The sequence below is a fragment of the Cyanistes caeruleus genome, chromosome 2 (assembly GCF_971803275.1).
Source record: "Cyanistes caeruleus chromosome 2, bCyaCae1.hap1.1, whole genome shotgun sequence".
Lineage (NCBI taxonomy): Eukaryota > Metazoa > Chordata > Aves > Passeriformes > Paridae > Cyanistes > Cyanistes caeruleus.
In genome coordinates, this window is record NC_141702.1 from 30,030,474 (window position 1) to 30,046,329 (window position 15,856).

General features: G+C 34.8%; 1 protein-coding gene across 31 annotated transcripts in view; it reads left to right on the forward strand.

Moving 5' to 3' along the window:
* The window catches only part of LOC111925814 (regulating synaptic membrane exocytosis protein 1), a 135,892-nt gene that overhangs the window by 57,861 nt on the left and 62,175 nt on the right, over positions 1 to 15,856 (forward strand). For 20 of the 31 annotated variants that reach the window (XM_023922394.2, XM_086876233.1, XM_086876234.1 and 17 more), the window contains one exon: positions 12,565 to 12,677. The exons of 10 other annotated variants lie outside the window; for them this stretch is intronic. In XM_023922394.2, the coding sequence (XP_023778162.1) occupies positions 12,565 to 12,677 (113 nt within the window). Of the gene's footprint in view, positions 1 to 10,663; positions 10,745 to 12,564; positions 12,678 to 15,856 lie in introns of those variants that run through there. One more of the 31 variants, XM_086876258.1, reaches the window with a different exon arrangement.

Below are 15,856 nucleotides of genomic sequence, written 5' to 3' on the forward strand. Positions count from 1 at the left end.
AGAGTTTCTATTTCTGCATATCAGCAAACTGGGAGCTTTATAAGGAAATGTAATAAGTAATGAATTTCAGCTTTCTTCCATATTTCTACTTCAATTTCAGAACTTGGTACAACATATAATGATGAATCAGCTTTTAATTTTAATTTAGCTTTCCTTTGCATATTCATATATCATCTTTCTGCTGGTCCTGGTAACTGGTGTCTGAGAGTAAAATACCAATTTATGTTTTGTTGAAGGCGTGGAAAATGAATGTAGAACTTACCATGAAAATGAATAGAAATGGGATGTGTACAGAAGAGGAAAGAAAAAATGAAAGTTGAGCTGAAGGCCAAAGCTACTCTAGGTTTATGAAGTTGTTGACACTGTGAATACTTGTAAAGTAATGCTGTTTCAGTGAAGTCCTGTTTACACTTGTGCTTAATATGTTTGCGCCTTACATATAAAATGTGCAGGTAGGATGCGTTGTGGTTTGCTTTGTTGCTACAAATCGTGCCGCCTCTGTCACTATGGCTGTTTTACAGCACATGGAATCAGTGCTTAAAGAGATTTCCTTCTCTACACTGTACTTTGGTTTTGTCTGAGTGACTGACTTCGCTTCTGGAAGGGAGTTATTCTTACCCACGTTTAATGCCCTGTTCAGGCTCAGAATGTATTTGCAGAGGAGTACTAAACTGAGCAGGTTTTATAAAACATGTTTAAAGAATTTTGTCAATATTTGTTGAAATACATATGCTAGTATGTCTAATTTAATACTACTGTTAGAAATTGAATTCACTAAGGCCAGAAGACCACAGCACTTGATCTGATTTACAGTACCAGATTTTAATGTAAGTTTCACCTCTGTAATCCTTGTCAAATGAGTACTAGGGTCAAATGTAGTGACCATAAGTGATCTGACCTTAATATATTATTGAACCCAAAGCATACTGAGTTCTGTAAAAGATTTACATTAACTGTGCTTGGAGCTGGAGTGTGTCCTTAATGGTTTAAATTCATAGTCACCATAGACACAGAAGATGTCAAAATCTAGTGCAATATCCAAATGTCATCAGAAATACTTCAAAATGCATTTTCTCCCTATATTTTGATGGTTGTCTTGACATCATATATTTCAAGAAAAACCTGTATGATATGCCATAAAGTAGAATTATTATAGTAAAGTACGTTCCATAAAAATCCTGTTGTTTTATGAGGGTCATATACTTATCTAAATATATACATCTATGAATCTAAGTACATACGTATATGCAATAAGTCAGTTGTACAAGGCATTGTGATTGCTGCAAAAAGATTGCATATTTGTATATCAAGAATGGGCTTCTTATTTGGTCTGTTGCACATTTGGGAGACATAGAAGATTCCAGTGAAATAATTTTATTACTCTTCAAAGTCCTCATTATGGAACTAATGAGACTTAAGGAAGGAGCAAGAGACTGGTAGCAGTTTTCATGTGGAGAAACAGAGTGCTATTCTAAGTACTAATCTTTAATCTTTAGTTATCAATTGTAAGTGATCCTATCCATTCTAATAAGGCTTGACTGACATTGTATTTCAGACATTCCATTTTGTTGTCAAGTTTAGAACTAAACAAAAGGTTGTTTCCTTGTCTCTACCAAATGATGCTTAGTTGCCACTCTGGTTGGCAGTCTGAGATTCAAAAATTCAACTTATTAGAAAACAAGGTAGTTTTACAAGGTCCTGAATAATACACATATTTTCTTTAAAAAAAAAACCAAACTCACAAGTAATAGTTACAGTGAAAACCAGAGTAGTGATCCTCATTCCATTACAGAAACAGAATTGTTACTAGGCATCAGGAATGGAGAAACAACCTTAAATGTAGTGGAAAAGATTGATTTTAAGGACTAAGACCTTAAAACAGTGTTATAAATCACACTGGCAAAAAAATGTGAAAAAAGAACAGGCTTGTTGGTGATTATGTTCTAAAGGGGAGAGCAACTTTGTGTAGCTTTAGACTAGAGACAGGGTACAATTATTTTCACTTGAGACAATGCTAACTAAATAATAGCAACTCAAGGGCATGCAGACTTTAAAAAGTGATTGAAGTTAAGATTGTAGGCTTCTGTCATTTTTCAACAGTGTGATTTTTTTTTTTATTATGGTCAAATTCAAGGAAGATATAGTTGTATTTATTCCCTTTGCAACCATGTCAGCAGTATTTCTTAGAGTGGAAGACACATTGAGATGTTGTATTGAAAGGTCTTGAGATGTTTCAATATTGACAGCTAGTCCTGTATAGGTGTGTCTTTCAAGACATCACAATTCAATAGTAATTTCCATAACTCATGCTACTAAAGAAGTGGTTTTGATTTTTCTTGTATTAACGGATGATTTTATAAAAGGACCTAATGCTATGAAGAAGTTTTGGCTCAGTGACTAAAGCAGTGAAATTCTAAGCCATGGTAAGGACAATGGTGTATTCTCAATATGTCATTCTGTGCCGGGCTTTAAGAGATTTGCATCTTTTTTATTTGCATCATGTTTGAGTGGGACTGTGAAAATCATTAAGAGGGGTGGGGATTCTGCATTGACTTTGCTTTTCAGCTGCTTCTATAACAACTTTGTGATGTAGTTGCATGGTTTTTAAATTATATTTTCCTATAAAGGATGCATCTGTGATCTTTACTCAGTCTGTCTGTCTTTGCAGCAATCAAACATCATAGGACTTCTTGCTTTAGTAAGATTTGGGGGTCGGTTTCTACACTTTTTCATAATGGTTGATGTATTGATCAAGGAAGTGAATACACCAGTAGATATTAGGGATTATATTATTACTTTAGCAAGTAAATAATAATAAAAAAAAATAGTACTGTTGAAATTTATGAACCAGCAAGATAAATGTGCAATGGTTGTAGTATAGCAGCAATCTTTCAGGGGTAATTTGTGCAAAGCAGGTCTTACTCCCTCTATCTGCCTTCTATTTGGGTCTTCTTTGGGTTTTCCTTTTCATAGCTTTGACAATGTAGTTTCCTATTTCAGAAATCATACAATGAGAGTGAAGTTTGTGATAATAGCATTCTCTTTCCATGTAAAGAGCATCTGCAAACTTGACTGAAGCAGCGTGGTTTTGTGTGTTTCCAGTGGCATCTGGTTACAGCAGTAGGGCTGACGTGGTGACTCCGAGCAAAGCAAACCTGTGTCCAGCATTAGGTGTTGCTGCACCTTAGCTCATGTTGGGAAAAGCTTTGTACAGCACTCGTGTGGAAGGTGAAGTGCACGTGTGTGTGTGTGTGTGTGTGTGCTGCTGCTGGTATGTGAGGGAAAGCTACATGAAGACTCTGCCGACATTAAATGGGGATTACACGTATAAAATTCATGTGTGTGATATTTGTGCAAAGGTAGTGACATCACAGAAGAACAAAGTGTTTTGACGTCCAGTATTTTTTCTTTCAACAAATAAGAATCAGAATTCTGTACAGAAAATCAGGATGTTGTCAAATAATACATTGAGTTGCAATTATCTTTTTATATTTAACCAACTTAAGATCCCAAAAGAAAAAGAAGTGCTAGTGAACAGTTCTGTGTTTGTGTACCTGATCATTGAAATGTCGTTGCAGTTGAGAGTATGGTTGTGGTAATGGTAAAAGATCAAACCCTTTCAGTCAAAAATTTTTTCAAATCTATCAGTATAAAAATTGAGTGGCAGAAGAAAAAGAATAAGTCCTTTCAGTTTCAGATTTCAGTCTATCAATGTTGTTTGTTTTGTCTCCATGTTTCTGGTTTTATTTTTAAATTACTAGGTGGCACTACATATTTTGAGGCAGCTTGTGGAATCTTTACTCGTGCTGGAGAATATTTTTCTTAGCACTGCTAACTTCCGCCAATGAGTTCAAGCCTCATAATATTTCATTTTTAATAGTACAGTGGTTTTTGAGTATTAGAGATTTCAGTTAATAGAAAATAAATTTGTAACACTCATTTCAGAAGAGGCTTCAAATAGTGCTGTGTGGTTCAGAAGTAAGAGTGATATTTAAAACAATTTTAAGATTTTTATGTCATAAATTTGGGTATGATGATAATTCTCTAGATTTTTTTAGAATTATAGAATTCTAGAATTATATTCTAGAATATTAGAATACTTAAAGACTCCACAATCTGGTTCTCTGTAACATCATTGTTCCTGTTAATTTAAAAAGAAAAGTCATAGGCTTTATTATTTGTCATGGTTTATCACTTTAATTTTCTACATTACTTTTACATATGCTGGAGTACTGCCTACTGTACATGCCATTGTCACATGTAACACATTTCTTTATCTAACTTCAATTTTGCTGATTTCTTTTTCTGTTTCCATCATTCCGTGCATTTAATTCATTGAAGAGCAAGAGAATTTTAACTCTCCCACAAAAGGTAAATATTTATGTAATTTTTTACAAATGTTTGGCAACTGTTGATACTGGATTTTCCTTCATTATGCTCCATGTCAGTATATAGGTTGTAGTTAACAATGTTAAGATGCAAAAACATTGTTTTTCAAATATCTCTATGCTATCCAATGGCCCTCTTTAGAATCTGAAAATGGTTTCACTTGTGTTTCTCATGCTCCTATTGAAATACAATAGACTGGATTTAACAGAGGTAATGATGATATTTTACATGGCTTAGAAGGCTCTTGATTCAGTTAAAGTTCACACAAAGACTTACAATTTTTCCTAAACTGTTCTGGAGTTCTGCACAGTACATACTGGTCCTTGGCAGCTGTGAAGAAAGTTTCCTAGGTGTGGGCTTAGGAATAGTTAAAAGTGATGATGGTCAGAAACTACTTTTTGTATGTAGAGGGATTCTGAAGAATGAGCTGTATTCTGCTTGCATGTCAGTCCCACATCAGAAAGTTACTCCTGCTGTAGGGCAGGATTTAGGGGCAGACATACAATGTTCACTTCATATGGATTTATGCCTTGCTGGTACCAGAGAATCAGTGAGCTCAAACAACAGGTATCTAAGGCTGTCCCACTAAGTGAAAACTGTATTCTGTTATGTCTCTGTCAAAGCCACATTGCAGAAAAGTCCTATTTTTTTTCCTTTTATCTGAAAGTAGAAATTATTTCAAAATCAAAATGAAGCTTGTAGAGAAAAAAAAAAAAAAACAAAAAACACCCCACCCTTTTAATGTTAAAATCAAAATAGTATGCTGCATAAAAATTACTAGCACTTATTATGATTAATCTTTTCTAACCTTTGTTCCTGAGTCCTGCTCATCTTGGCAAATTCTGGTCTGAATACAGGCTTGGGTGGGTTACAACTAAACTGAGTTGAACTTGAATCAAAGTATTTCCTGCAACTACTTTACTTCATGAAGGGATGAATGCTTAGGTAAAAATAAAGCAACTTCTCTACTGGGTATGAACTCCAACAGCCATATCAAACATACACAAGTATGTTTTCATGATAATGTTAAAATGAGATGAAAAAGAAATATGTAACTTAGGTGTTAGCAATTATATATTATTTTTGCAGTGTTTAGAATATACTATGAAATGTCTTAAGAAAGTGCTAAGAGTGGTTGATTTTACAAATTATTTCTGTCTCAGTATTTATATTTCTCTCAAACAGGACAGTACAAATCAATCTTACCTGTTTGTTGATTATGCCTCTGTCAAGATTTGGGCTGCAGTGGATGGTTTTTTTTTGTTTAAAACAATGGACTTTATGCAGACAAACTAGACTGTCTCTAACAGGTTTGTAAAAGAGCTTCTTTCCACAAGATTTGGATGGATCTGGCCTAATATTTGGGTGTGTGTAGAAGGTGGTGGGATATTTAGATGTACAGATTCCTCTGGCTCAAGGGAGCTGGTGGCAGATGAAACCCAGGGGTTAAAAAGAGCTGGACAAAAGAAGAGCAGCAGGAAGAGTGAAGTGCCAGCAAATCTGGGGGATCATAAATATCTTTATTTGAGCTGATTTACACTAGTAGCTCACTGTAACTTCTTACAAGAGGTAAATAGACAGTCGGTGATTTAGAGATGGGGGTGGGGGAGTTGCAGGACGTTTTGTGAAAGGAGACATAAATATGAGGGAGAATATGTCCTACAGGAGTGAACAACACTGACCATATGAATCTGCAACAAAGCAAACATCTGTTTCATGTAATCAATGGAAAAGTTTGTAATCAATGAAGTCTTCAGCAGATTATGAAAATGCTGACTTGATTTGCTGCCAAAATCAATGGCTTGTTGTTTTGGGTTTGGTTTGGTTTTTTTTCAAATTTTAAGAGGTCTGTGTTTGTTTTCTTGTTGTTTCCTTTTACATAGAAGCTTCTCTGTGGATCACCCCTGAAGCTCTTTGAGAAAGAACTGAATGTTGCATCATCCAGTTCAGGTTTCTGTAATTGGCATATCTTCCTTCTGGAGTGAGTTGTTAAGCTCAAGATGGCCACTGTGCCTCTGTGTGTACTGAGACATCCAAGCTCATCCCCCAGCTTGGAAATCTGACTGTGTGCCTTGGTCATGCCTTAATTATGATTGGGAGGAGGTCCAGAGAACTATCAGCTCTCATGGAAAGGAAATCCATGCACACAAGCTTGATGTAGATCCAGCAGGTTCTGGTCAGGCAGAGCGGGGTTCAGAGCCATCTTCCTCACTATCTGCATGTTGCCATTATTTTTTGAAGTTGTTTATTCAAAGAAGTCGTAGCAAGTTCTTCATCTTGACAACAAATTGATTTTTTCAGTGTTACTTACCTTATATTTCAAAACATTTGTCTGCTCATCATTTTGTGCTTTTTAAATTTCATAGTAGAGTTTGCTGTGAATTTTTAAAGCCAAGAAACCTACTGAAAGGATATTTTCTGTGTGCATACTGCAAAACTTGTCCTGAAGGATCAACAGAAATGAACTAGAGGCTCTCTATTAATTCTGAAATGGATCATCCTTGTCCAACACTGGTGACTTTTCTTTTCTGTGCCACACAGCCATCTCTGCACTAGATGATTCTCTCATCCAAATCTCGTTGCTGCTTTATTTCCCTTCCTTTGTTATGGACATAAGTTCTGCCTAGTTTCTTCCTCAGCTGCCACTTCTCAAACCAGATTTTATTTTAATTACTTTTTCTCATCTAATTCCTCAAACTAGATAGGTTCTTTTCCCCCTGATTCCTGTCTACAGAGCATCTAAGTTGCTCAGATCTCCTAGCTTTTGCTGTGTAGAAAGGCTGTGTACATGCTTCTAGACTGCACTACAGCTGTAGCTGTTTGTTACTGTTCAAATTTTCTTCTTAATATGAAGACTGAAATTGAAGAGTAGGTCAGACATCTCTTGTCTTCTGGAATAAGTGCCATTCTTTGTTCCCCTGCCTGAACCTGTTGTGTTTGCCCCAAAAGCACTGTTATTATAAGTTAATGAGGTAAATTCAACTTTCTTTTCAGTACTTCATTATCTAAGAAGTGTTTGTGTCATTTTAGACTTACAGGCTTTTCTCTTAAAGTTCGCATCATAAAGAATGGATGTGTGACATATTCTGGAAATAGTTACAACTATCTGAAATCTTGATGCCAATTTCTTCCTGTTATGTAGCTTACTCTGACATTTAATAGTGCAGGTAAGATTTAGAGGTTTTCATACTCTTTGCCTGCACCTCCTCTTTCTGTCTTGACCATCTTGAACAGAAATATGAAGTGCCTCAAGAGAAAATTCTGAGTTTGTTGCAGACTTCATCATTACAGAAAATGGTATGCCCAGTGCATAAGTTTTCTACCTTCTAGAAAAGCACAGTATGGTTATCATTTTGAATGCAATGTCACCAGTCATTCTGGCATTAAGCCCATATTTGGCTTTGAGCAAGAATGTCCTTTAGAAAAGTATTTTCACTTGATGACCGCAAGGGATGGAAATTTGTTCCTAGGATTAATCACCTGACTTTTTAAACATATATCTTATTATTTATCTATAGACTGTCTTTGATGAATGTTCCAATATGAAAGAAGTAGATATGTAAAGAGTTAGAGTTCAGGAATAAAAAACTAGAACTAGAAAAGTAGCTACAGCATTTTTGCTGTTCCTTGCTAGTTCAATATTGCTGCTATTGTGATACAATCTTTATTTAAATGATCCCACATAGGTTTCATACATTATGTTGTCAACCTATTAGATGGGTGTTTAAGGCATCACATAATTTGAGAATTTTGCATGTAGTATAGAGTTTAGACCCCTTTTTAAACCTTAATGGGAGAACTTTGGACCTCAAAATTACTTCTGTTTCTTTTGCACTGGCCACTGCTGTTAGTACTGCTTTTGTAGCTCTCAGTGATTTTCGTAGGGTTGGTCTGCTGTTGATGCTAATGCAAGTTTAATTTCTTTTAAAGTCATATTTCTTGAATTGTTAGATTCATATTCTGTAGATAACAGAAATATGCCATATGACACATTCTGTCTAGAAAAGTTTTATTAAAGAAAAAAGGAAAACTATCTGCCCTACTACATCTGATACATTAGTATAGTACATTGATTATTCTTGGGTTATTTTGTACATAATTGAAAAGGTAGACTATATTCTGAACATTTAGAAGTTAGAAATTCTAACTTCTCCCTCATTTAAACAGCATTTAGGGGTTGAAACATGCCCATAGTAGTTTTCTGAGGATAGTAATAAAGATGAGAGCTGTCAACTAATTAGTGGCATCAGATGTAACTCTATAACTCTTAACATAATAGTCATATATTAAAAGGAATATGACTAGCACATAAAATCTTAGTAAACAGGTAAAGTCATCAAAAATTTAGTGTCTGTATCCTTCAAGAAAAAAACAACTCTTAGTCTCTCCTAATTTTCTTTGAGGGTAGATTGAAGGCTGAAAATAAGATCTGTAGCTACTTTCTTTAGTTTATTCCTTACCTCTTTCATGCAGTGTCTTACAGAATTGTGTATTTTAGGCTAGCCACAGTTTTATTGCTGACTGTGATGCTACATGGTATGGAATGATCCCTCTGGTCAGTTGGGGTCACCTGTCCCACCTTTTTCTTCTCACAGCCTGCTTGGGAGCAGGGGGAAGGCAGGACAGGGCAAGGGGCTGCGGCATGAGGAATAGAGAAGGCCTTGGTGCTATGCAAGCACTGCTCAGCAATTGCTAAAGCACTGGTGTGTTATCAGCACTCAGTCACAGCTAGAGGAACAGGCAGCTGTGAAGAAAACTGCTTCCATCCCAGCCAGACCCAGTACCCCTGGGATTACAGGAGTCAGACGGGTTTATAAATAGATTAATGGAATTGAAATATAACATTTTGATTCCATTCATATGTCTGTCTTTTCTCTCCTGCATGGCTTGATTGTTCATGTACATCATCGTTGTTAATCTTCACGTGGTTTATTAGTAGTAAGCTTTGGCTATTAAGCAACACTTTATTTTAGCAGTTTGATCAATGAGTTCTCTCAATTACTTTTACACTGATTGATCTCACATCTGAATCACCAGCCCTTGAAGAGATGAGAGTTACAGCTCTTTGAAGTGTGACTTTTGTCACCAAAGAATAACTCATTGACACAACCAATATTGATTGTAGTTGTACCACTATTTTGAAACACTTACGGTAAATCTTCATTTTTTAATTCTAGAGCCACTCAAGAGTTTAAAGGTCTTGGGATTACAGTGCTTAGATTTGTAAATTACTGTGTAGTTCTACCTCTCAAGACCTCCAGGAAAAGCATTCTATAAATAGTAATGTCCTAAAAGAAAGTATAGCCATATTTTTAGAGGCAGGCTGAGTACTTTTTATGTCAAGTTTTTGTTACCTGTGGTAACCAGCCGTGTTCCACAAAAGCAATGTGATCATATGGTGTTGTTACCTATGGTTGTTACAGTTTTGCTAATGTGCTTTTGCTCCCGTGTTAGACTTTTTTCTTACTTCTCATGGTTAGCATGTAAAGTTTTTACCAAACCACTGGTCAGGCAGATAAAATTTTCCATCACAGAACTGAGCTATGTTCAATATATGCTCAGATGTGCGTGGTAAACAAGCTGGAAAGAACATATTTGGATTTTCTAGACTAGTTTAATGCAACTACATGCTTATAAATAAATTCACAACAAAATGGTGCTAAGTTACACTGTACTTCATGCACTAAATCAAATTTCTCCATTAGAGAATTTAGATTTACTTCACAGACCCTATTAATTGTTCCCATGTTGATACAGTCATATACATATATATATATATATATAAAGGAAAACCAGAACATAAATGCATTAAGCTTAAGGATTTAAAGATAACAAAAATCAAGACTTACAGAATTAAGGTTGAATATTTACTCAATCTTGACTGAAGTAATAACTTCTGAAATAGCACTTCATTACATATTAGAATACTCTTTCCCAGGTATCATAGGTAATACAGGGTAACATATCATATATATTATTTAGTATAGCATACAGTTGACAAGCTAAAGGACCTAAAATTCACACAATGAAAGGATAATGTTTAGAGTAACTCTAATCTGTGCACCATATACCTGTAGGGCTAAATTTTTAAAGGGGTCTCATTTTACCCTCTGATTTCATATCCTCAGTCTATTTCATGCATGTATGATAGGATTAAGATACCCATTTTATTACTTCAGTCCCTAACTGATCTATCTTAATCCTTTCATATCTGTCCTTAAAATAAGAGGCCATCTTTAAAAATTTCACCTAAAGTGCTCAATTTTGCCTTCAGATACCTCCATGCAACTTCCATTGAAGTAATTGGAGCTGTGCCTGCATATCTGATGGTGGAACTGGACTCATTGCAATTAAGGTACACATTTCCTGACATAATTAGTCATCTGGAATAATTGCTGGGCCCAGTGTGACATTCTGCATGTGCAGAATTTGCTAGATTGGACTCTGCATATGGGAGATTGAAGATAATGATAACTTTATTTCATGCCTTAAATTTGTAGTTGTAGCGGAATTTTAATGTAGTTTGTTTTACTTAATTTTCTTATTTTTAAATAAGAAATGTGGAAGGAATTCACAGTGATGCCTTTGTATATATTTTCATACCCAACCAGCACACAGACATTCTATCATTTCCATGAGCAAGTTACAAATGGTATGTGCAGGCACAATTGTGATTTGTTCAGTTGCTTATAGTTTAAAATATCCAATCCTGAGTGTACTGCTTTTTTGGTTGTTTTTTTTTTTTTTGACCATGTATCTTTGTGCTGGCAAAGCACAGACAAAAAAATGGATCTGTAAATAATGCCACAGTGAACTAACAGCATAAAAGCCACACATGAGAACTTTAGTACCTCTTAATTGAAAATACATAGGGTACTTACTCTCCAGTAATTTAAAATTCTCTGTGTTTTGTGATTACAAGTTGATGCAGCTTTAATATAATATAGGTGTCTCTCTCCTGTCACTGATCTGGGGAGGGGATCTTCGACTTATAAAAGTTTTATAGAGAGTAATATAAGTGCATGGTTGGCACAAAAGCAGAAGATTTTGTGGAGGTCAAATAAAATTAAATTTGTGACACATAAAAAATTCCAACTTAAAAGTTTATCTGAGATGTTGTAACCTGTAAACCTGTTAACCTGTTAAACCACAATCAATGTAGTGAATACTCCTGTGATTTAGAAGTTACTGATAAATATTTGGGTCTAGTTCTAGAACTGTTAAAAAGTTCCAGTTTTCATGGTGTTGATGTTACCTGTATTGCTTTAAATTTAAAATGCTACAAAGTTAAATAATAGCAGAATATATAGATCCCTCTGAAATTTTTTCACTACCACAAAGGTTAAGTTCCTTGGAGGAAGCCTTCTTCCAGGGGCTTTTACACCTCTCTGTTAGAGCAAGGGTGTCTGCCTGTGGCAGGCACAGCCAGTATTAGTTGTTCAACCTGTTCAAGTTGAAGAGGATTCCCATTATGGCACCACAACTCCTTGGAGGTGCAAGCTTTCTGTTTTTAAAGAAACACTGCCAAATGGAAGTTGAAAACACAAGAACAAATAATTATTTGAAGTAAAGGTGATCATTACAGGGCAAAGTAGTGATTTTAAAGGAAATCTGGTTAAAAAAACCCAAACTACTAGAAAAAGACTGTGGTTTTGATGTGACTGGTTGAATGGAGAAATTATTCCTCTCAAATAGTCTTAGCTATGTTAAATTGCTATTTTTCAAGATAGTAGGAGGAGTCAATTACTTAAAAATACATTTCAATATCTGTTTCATGCATTAATTCTTAGAATGCTACTGTAATATTTTCTACATTTAAACAAACACATGCTTAGATGATCATGGATTTACATCCCCTGCATCCAGAATATTTAACAGGTGTATAATTCAGCCTGCCACAATTTTTTCACTCTTTTCATGTGTGTTGCACCAGCTTTATTATGTGTAGAAATTGGGATGTCTGCCCATTTTCAGGTAAAGACTCTCACAGTGAAAGCGATTGATTTCTGGACATTAGTGTTCCTTTGTTCTGTGTTTACACCCTGCTTGTTCTACATGTTTGTACATTTCTTTGTTTTGTTGAAATGGAAATAAGCTAGAGTTGTTGCTAAACCATTTGTTTTTTCAAAGAAATTTCCTCTATTTTTAATTGATTTTCATTGTGTGTTTTTGCAGCAAGCTTAGTAGTGGAGGAGCGAACGAGACAGATGAAAATGAAAATGCACCGTTATAATCAGACATCAGGGTCTGGTTCTAGCCAAGAACATGAGCGTGAGCAATATACCAAGGTAAAGTCAGTAGTCTTGGAATGATATTTTGGCTTGAAAACTGAAGGCATAAACTTGTTTATTTAAAATATTACATAACCTTCAAGAACACTGTATTTTACAGCCTGATAGAAATGTCTTCAAGTAATAGCTTTTTACCACCATTTTTGCCCCCCTCTGTTGTGCATTAGACTAAGTCTTTGACATCAACTAAAATATATCTGTAAAAGCCAAAATACTTAAAAACTAATTCAGAAAAGAAAGATCCTTCCACAGCTGTTAAAAAGAGACTAATCCCATCTAGTTTAGGAAGTCCTCAGACTTCCAGTCCCTGGAGTTTAGAAAAGGAGGCCATGAAAGTGTTGGTGGGGCCTTGTTGCTGTCTGATGTGTAGAGAGAGCTAGGTCCAATCCCAGATTGCAGATGTTCTCATATTTGTATAATTTTTTTGCATCCTAATAATGTCAGAGATAAACTATTTCTTTTCTTGAAGTACCTACTGATTACTTCTATTTCCTTTTCTAATAAAAGCATAAGAAGTTTCTGTGATAATGGAATATACTGAAATAACATTAACGAAGTTGTATAGAGGGATTTTGTTTTCTTGATAAGGCTAAAATGATAGCCCATAACTTTGTAATTTAAACTGTATAGAGTTCTAAACAAACTGATGAAAATGTCTTGCACATCTGCACTGCTGGTTACAATTCAAGCTGTGCGGAGCTGGATGCTCCTGGAGATACAAGTTAAAATAATGCATAAGTGAGGTACTCATCTAAAAAAAAATCAGAAATTTACTTAAGAATGGTTAAATAGGAAATTTGCCAGCTAATTTTTAATATGTAGCAGATTTGAAAGATTGGTTCAAGATCTTGTTGCAGTTAAATACGCAGACAACTTTAATAACAACTTAAATGAACAGTTCAAAAGGAAGACAAGAAACAAAGCTTTAGGTCCACAGTGGTCAATCTGTGGGATATCAGTGCTGTTAAAAAAACTCAACAGCTGGGGTGGAAATTTCCAATGAGATCTTCTATCAGGAACAAGAATTTGTTTAATTAGAACATCTAATATGCTATGGAGTTTTCTATTACTTTCAAAAGAGGTCGACTCAGGGCAGGAGGGTGAGATGCAGTGTTGTACTTCTCAACCGCTTAACATGTCAGAAAAAATAGTTAAAATAGGGTTGACAAAATTCTCATGAGAGAAAGATAATATGCAATCTGAGGACTTCTGCCATGATGACCAGAGACCTTTGTTCAGATTCAAAGATTTCTGAGTTAGATTATATGTGCTTACAGATTGATTTAAACTTGTGTATTTGACATTCTGAAATGTATTCTTTAATTCTAACTCTCTAATATTTATTATAAGCATCATTTTGGCCCTTCAATATGTTTTTCTTATTTGATCAGCATAGATCCAATGTATGGTTAAATAGTTGTTAGAAAATATCAACCTGCAATATTACAAATTTCTCTTATCCGTAGAACCTTGAGTTTTCCAGGATCTCCTTTTGGTTTTAAATGCACGTAGAAATCAAAATTTAAATCATGATGAGTACTAAATCAAAAGAACACTGAAATTATACTATTCAGAATATTTTTTTCTAAAACTATGAGGAAAATTTTGAAGAAGCAAATTCTCTGTTGGTTGTTAAAGAGAAATATTTTTGGAGTGCCTTGTCTTCTGTATTTGTTTCCCATGCTAAAATGGTAGTAAGAAGAATTGCCCTGGGCTTTAAATGTTTAACTTCTCATGTATTTTCTACATTATAATGTTGGAGTCCTAGATAAGATGGTCCAACATAGAATTAATTTTTAAGTGCTGAGAAAGAATTCTATTAGCCCATTCTAACACGGCAGGATATTCAGTGATGGTGATAATCATCACTTTAAAAATGTTACCAAACCAAACCTTATGCTACTGTCTTTATCCTGAGAAAGTGGTGAAAGAGTCAAGAGAATAATGAAGACAGATGAAAATCTGGACACCTCTAATGAAAATGTAGCTGTTGTGGTAAAGCTGATGACTGAGATTTCTCAGAACCAAAAACCGTACCCAGTTTCTGCTGCCAAAATTTGTGAAAAGTCTTTGAAAGCTGCAGAAACAAGACTTACTTTAAATAAAAAAAAAATTAAAATATTAAATGGTATAATAGGCATTCTGGAATAGTGAAAAATAAATATTAACTGACTGTTAAAGAAATAGCAATTGCAAGTAGAGTTTTTCCCTCTTTAACCAAAATGATTCTTTCTTTCCCAAATAGCAGTTTGCCCACTGCTCCAGAAAATAAATACATTTATTTGAGAAATTATACTGTGCTGAATATCGAGAAACAGTCCATTCTGCATTTCAGAGAAATCAGCTCACATGGATTTGATTCTTCCAATATTTTTGCATTTTCAAATATGCCTGTTTTATTACATATGAAATTCTCTAAACCATTCAAAAATTTTCTTCAGTATGAGATCGTATTTACAATGGTTAATTATGCATATACAAAATAATTCTTGAAAGTTAAATAAGTTTTCTCTCTTATTGAAACAAGCCTTTTTTTGTGACTGGTCCTTTGCAATTTCCAGTCAGTTTCTGATGCATTACAGTTTTGTAATTTTTCCCACTCAGTTTCTCAATTTTCTAGTTTCAGTAAGCAAGCAATAGTTTTCCAAGCATGCACCATGCAGGTTTTGATTTTGAACATCCATTAATGGATTTTGAATAGGTAACTGTCTGCCATGCAACGTTTGTGTATTCTTCACAGAGCTCACATCCTTATTTCCTCCCAGTGCAGTGGAAAGACTCCCTAATTTATGGGAAACAGTTATTTCTAATATTAAAAAAAAAAAAAAAAAATTAAAAAAACACCAGACCTCTGAGAAATTGTCAAAAGTATTTAAAGAAGAACTTTAAACATGCCTGCCTTCTTTCTTATATATTGGTTAGGCTGTAGTGGCTAGTGTGCACGTATTTGTGCTGTTTCAGTACTTGAGAGAATCAAAACATTTGGTGGCATAATTTCAGATGTTTGCAGAGGTGATTTACAGTGTAACACAATTAGCCTTTTAATTCAAAATACACTTAAGATTTTTTTTATTCCAGATGCCACACATAGAACACAAACACCATGCTGCAGCTGCTCCTCCTTCCCATTTTTGGAAGTTCTGTTTATTCAAGAGAGTTACTGATTAGAGCACTGT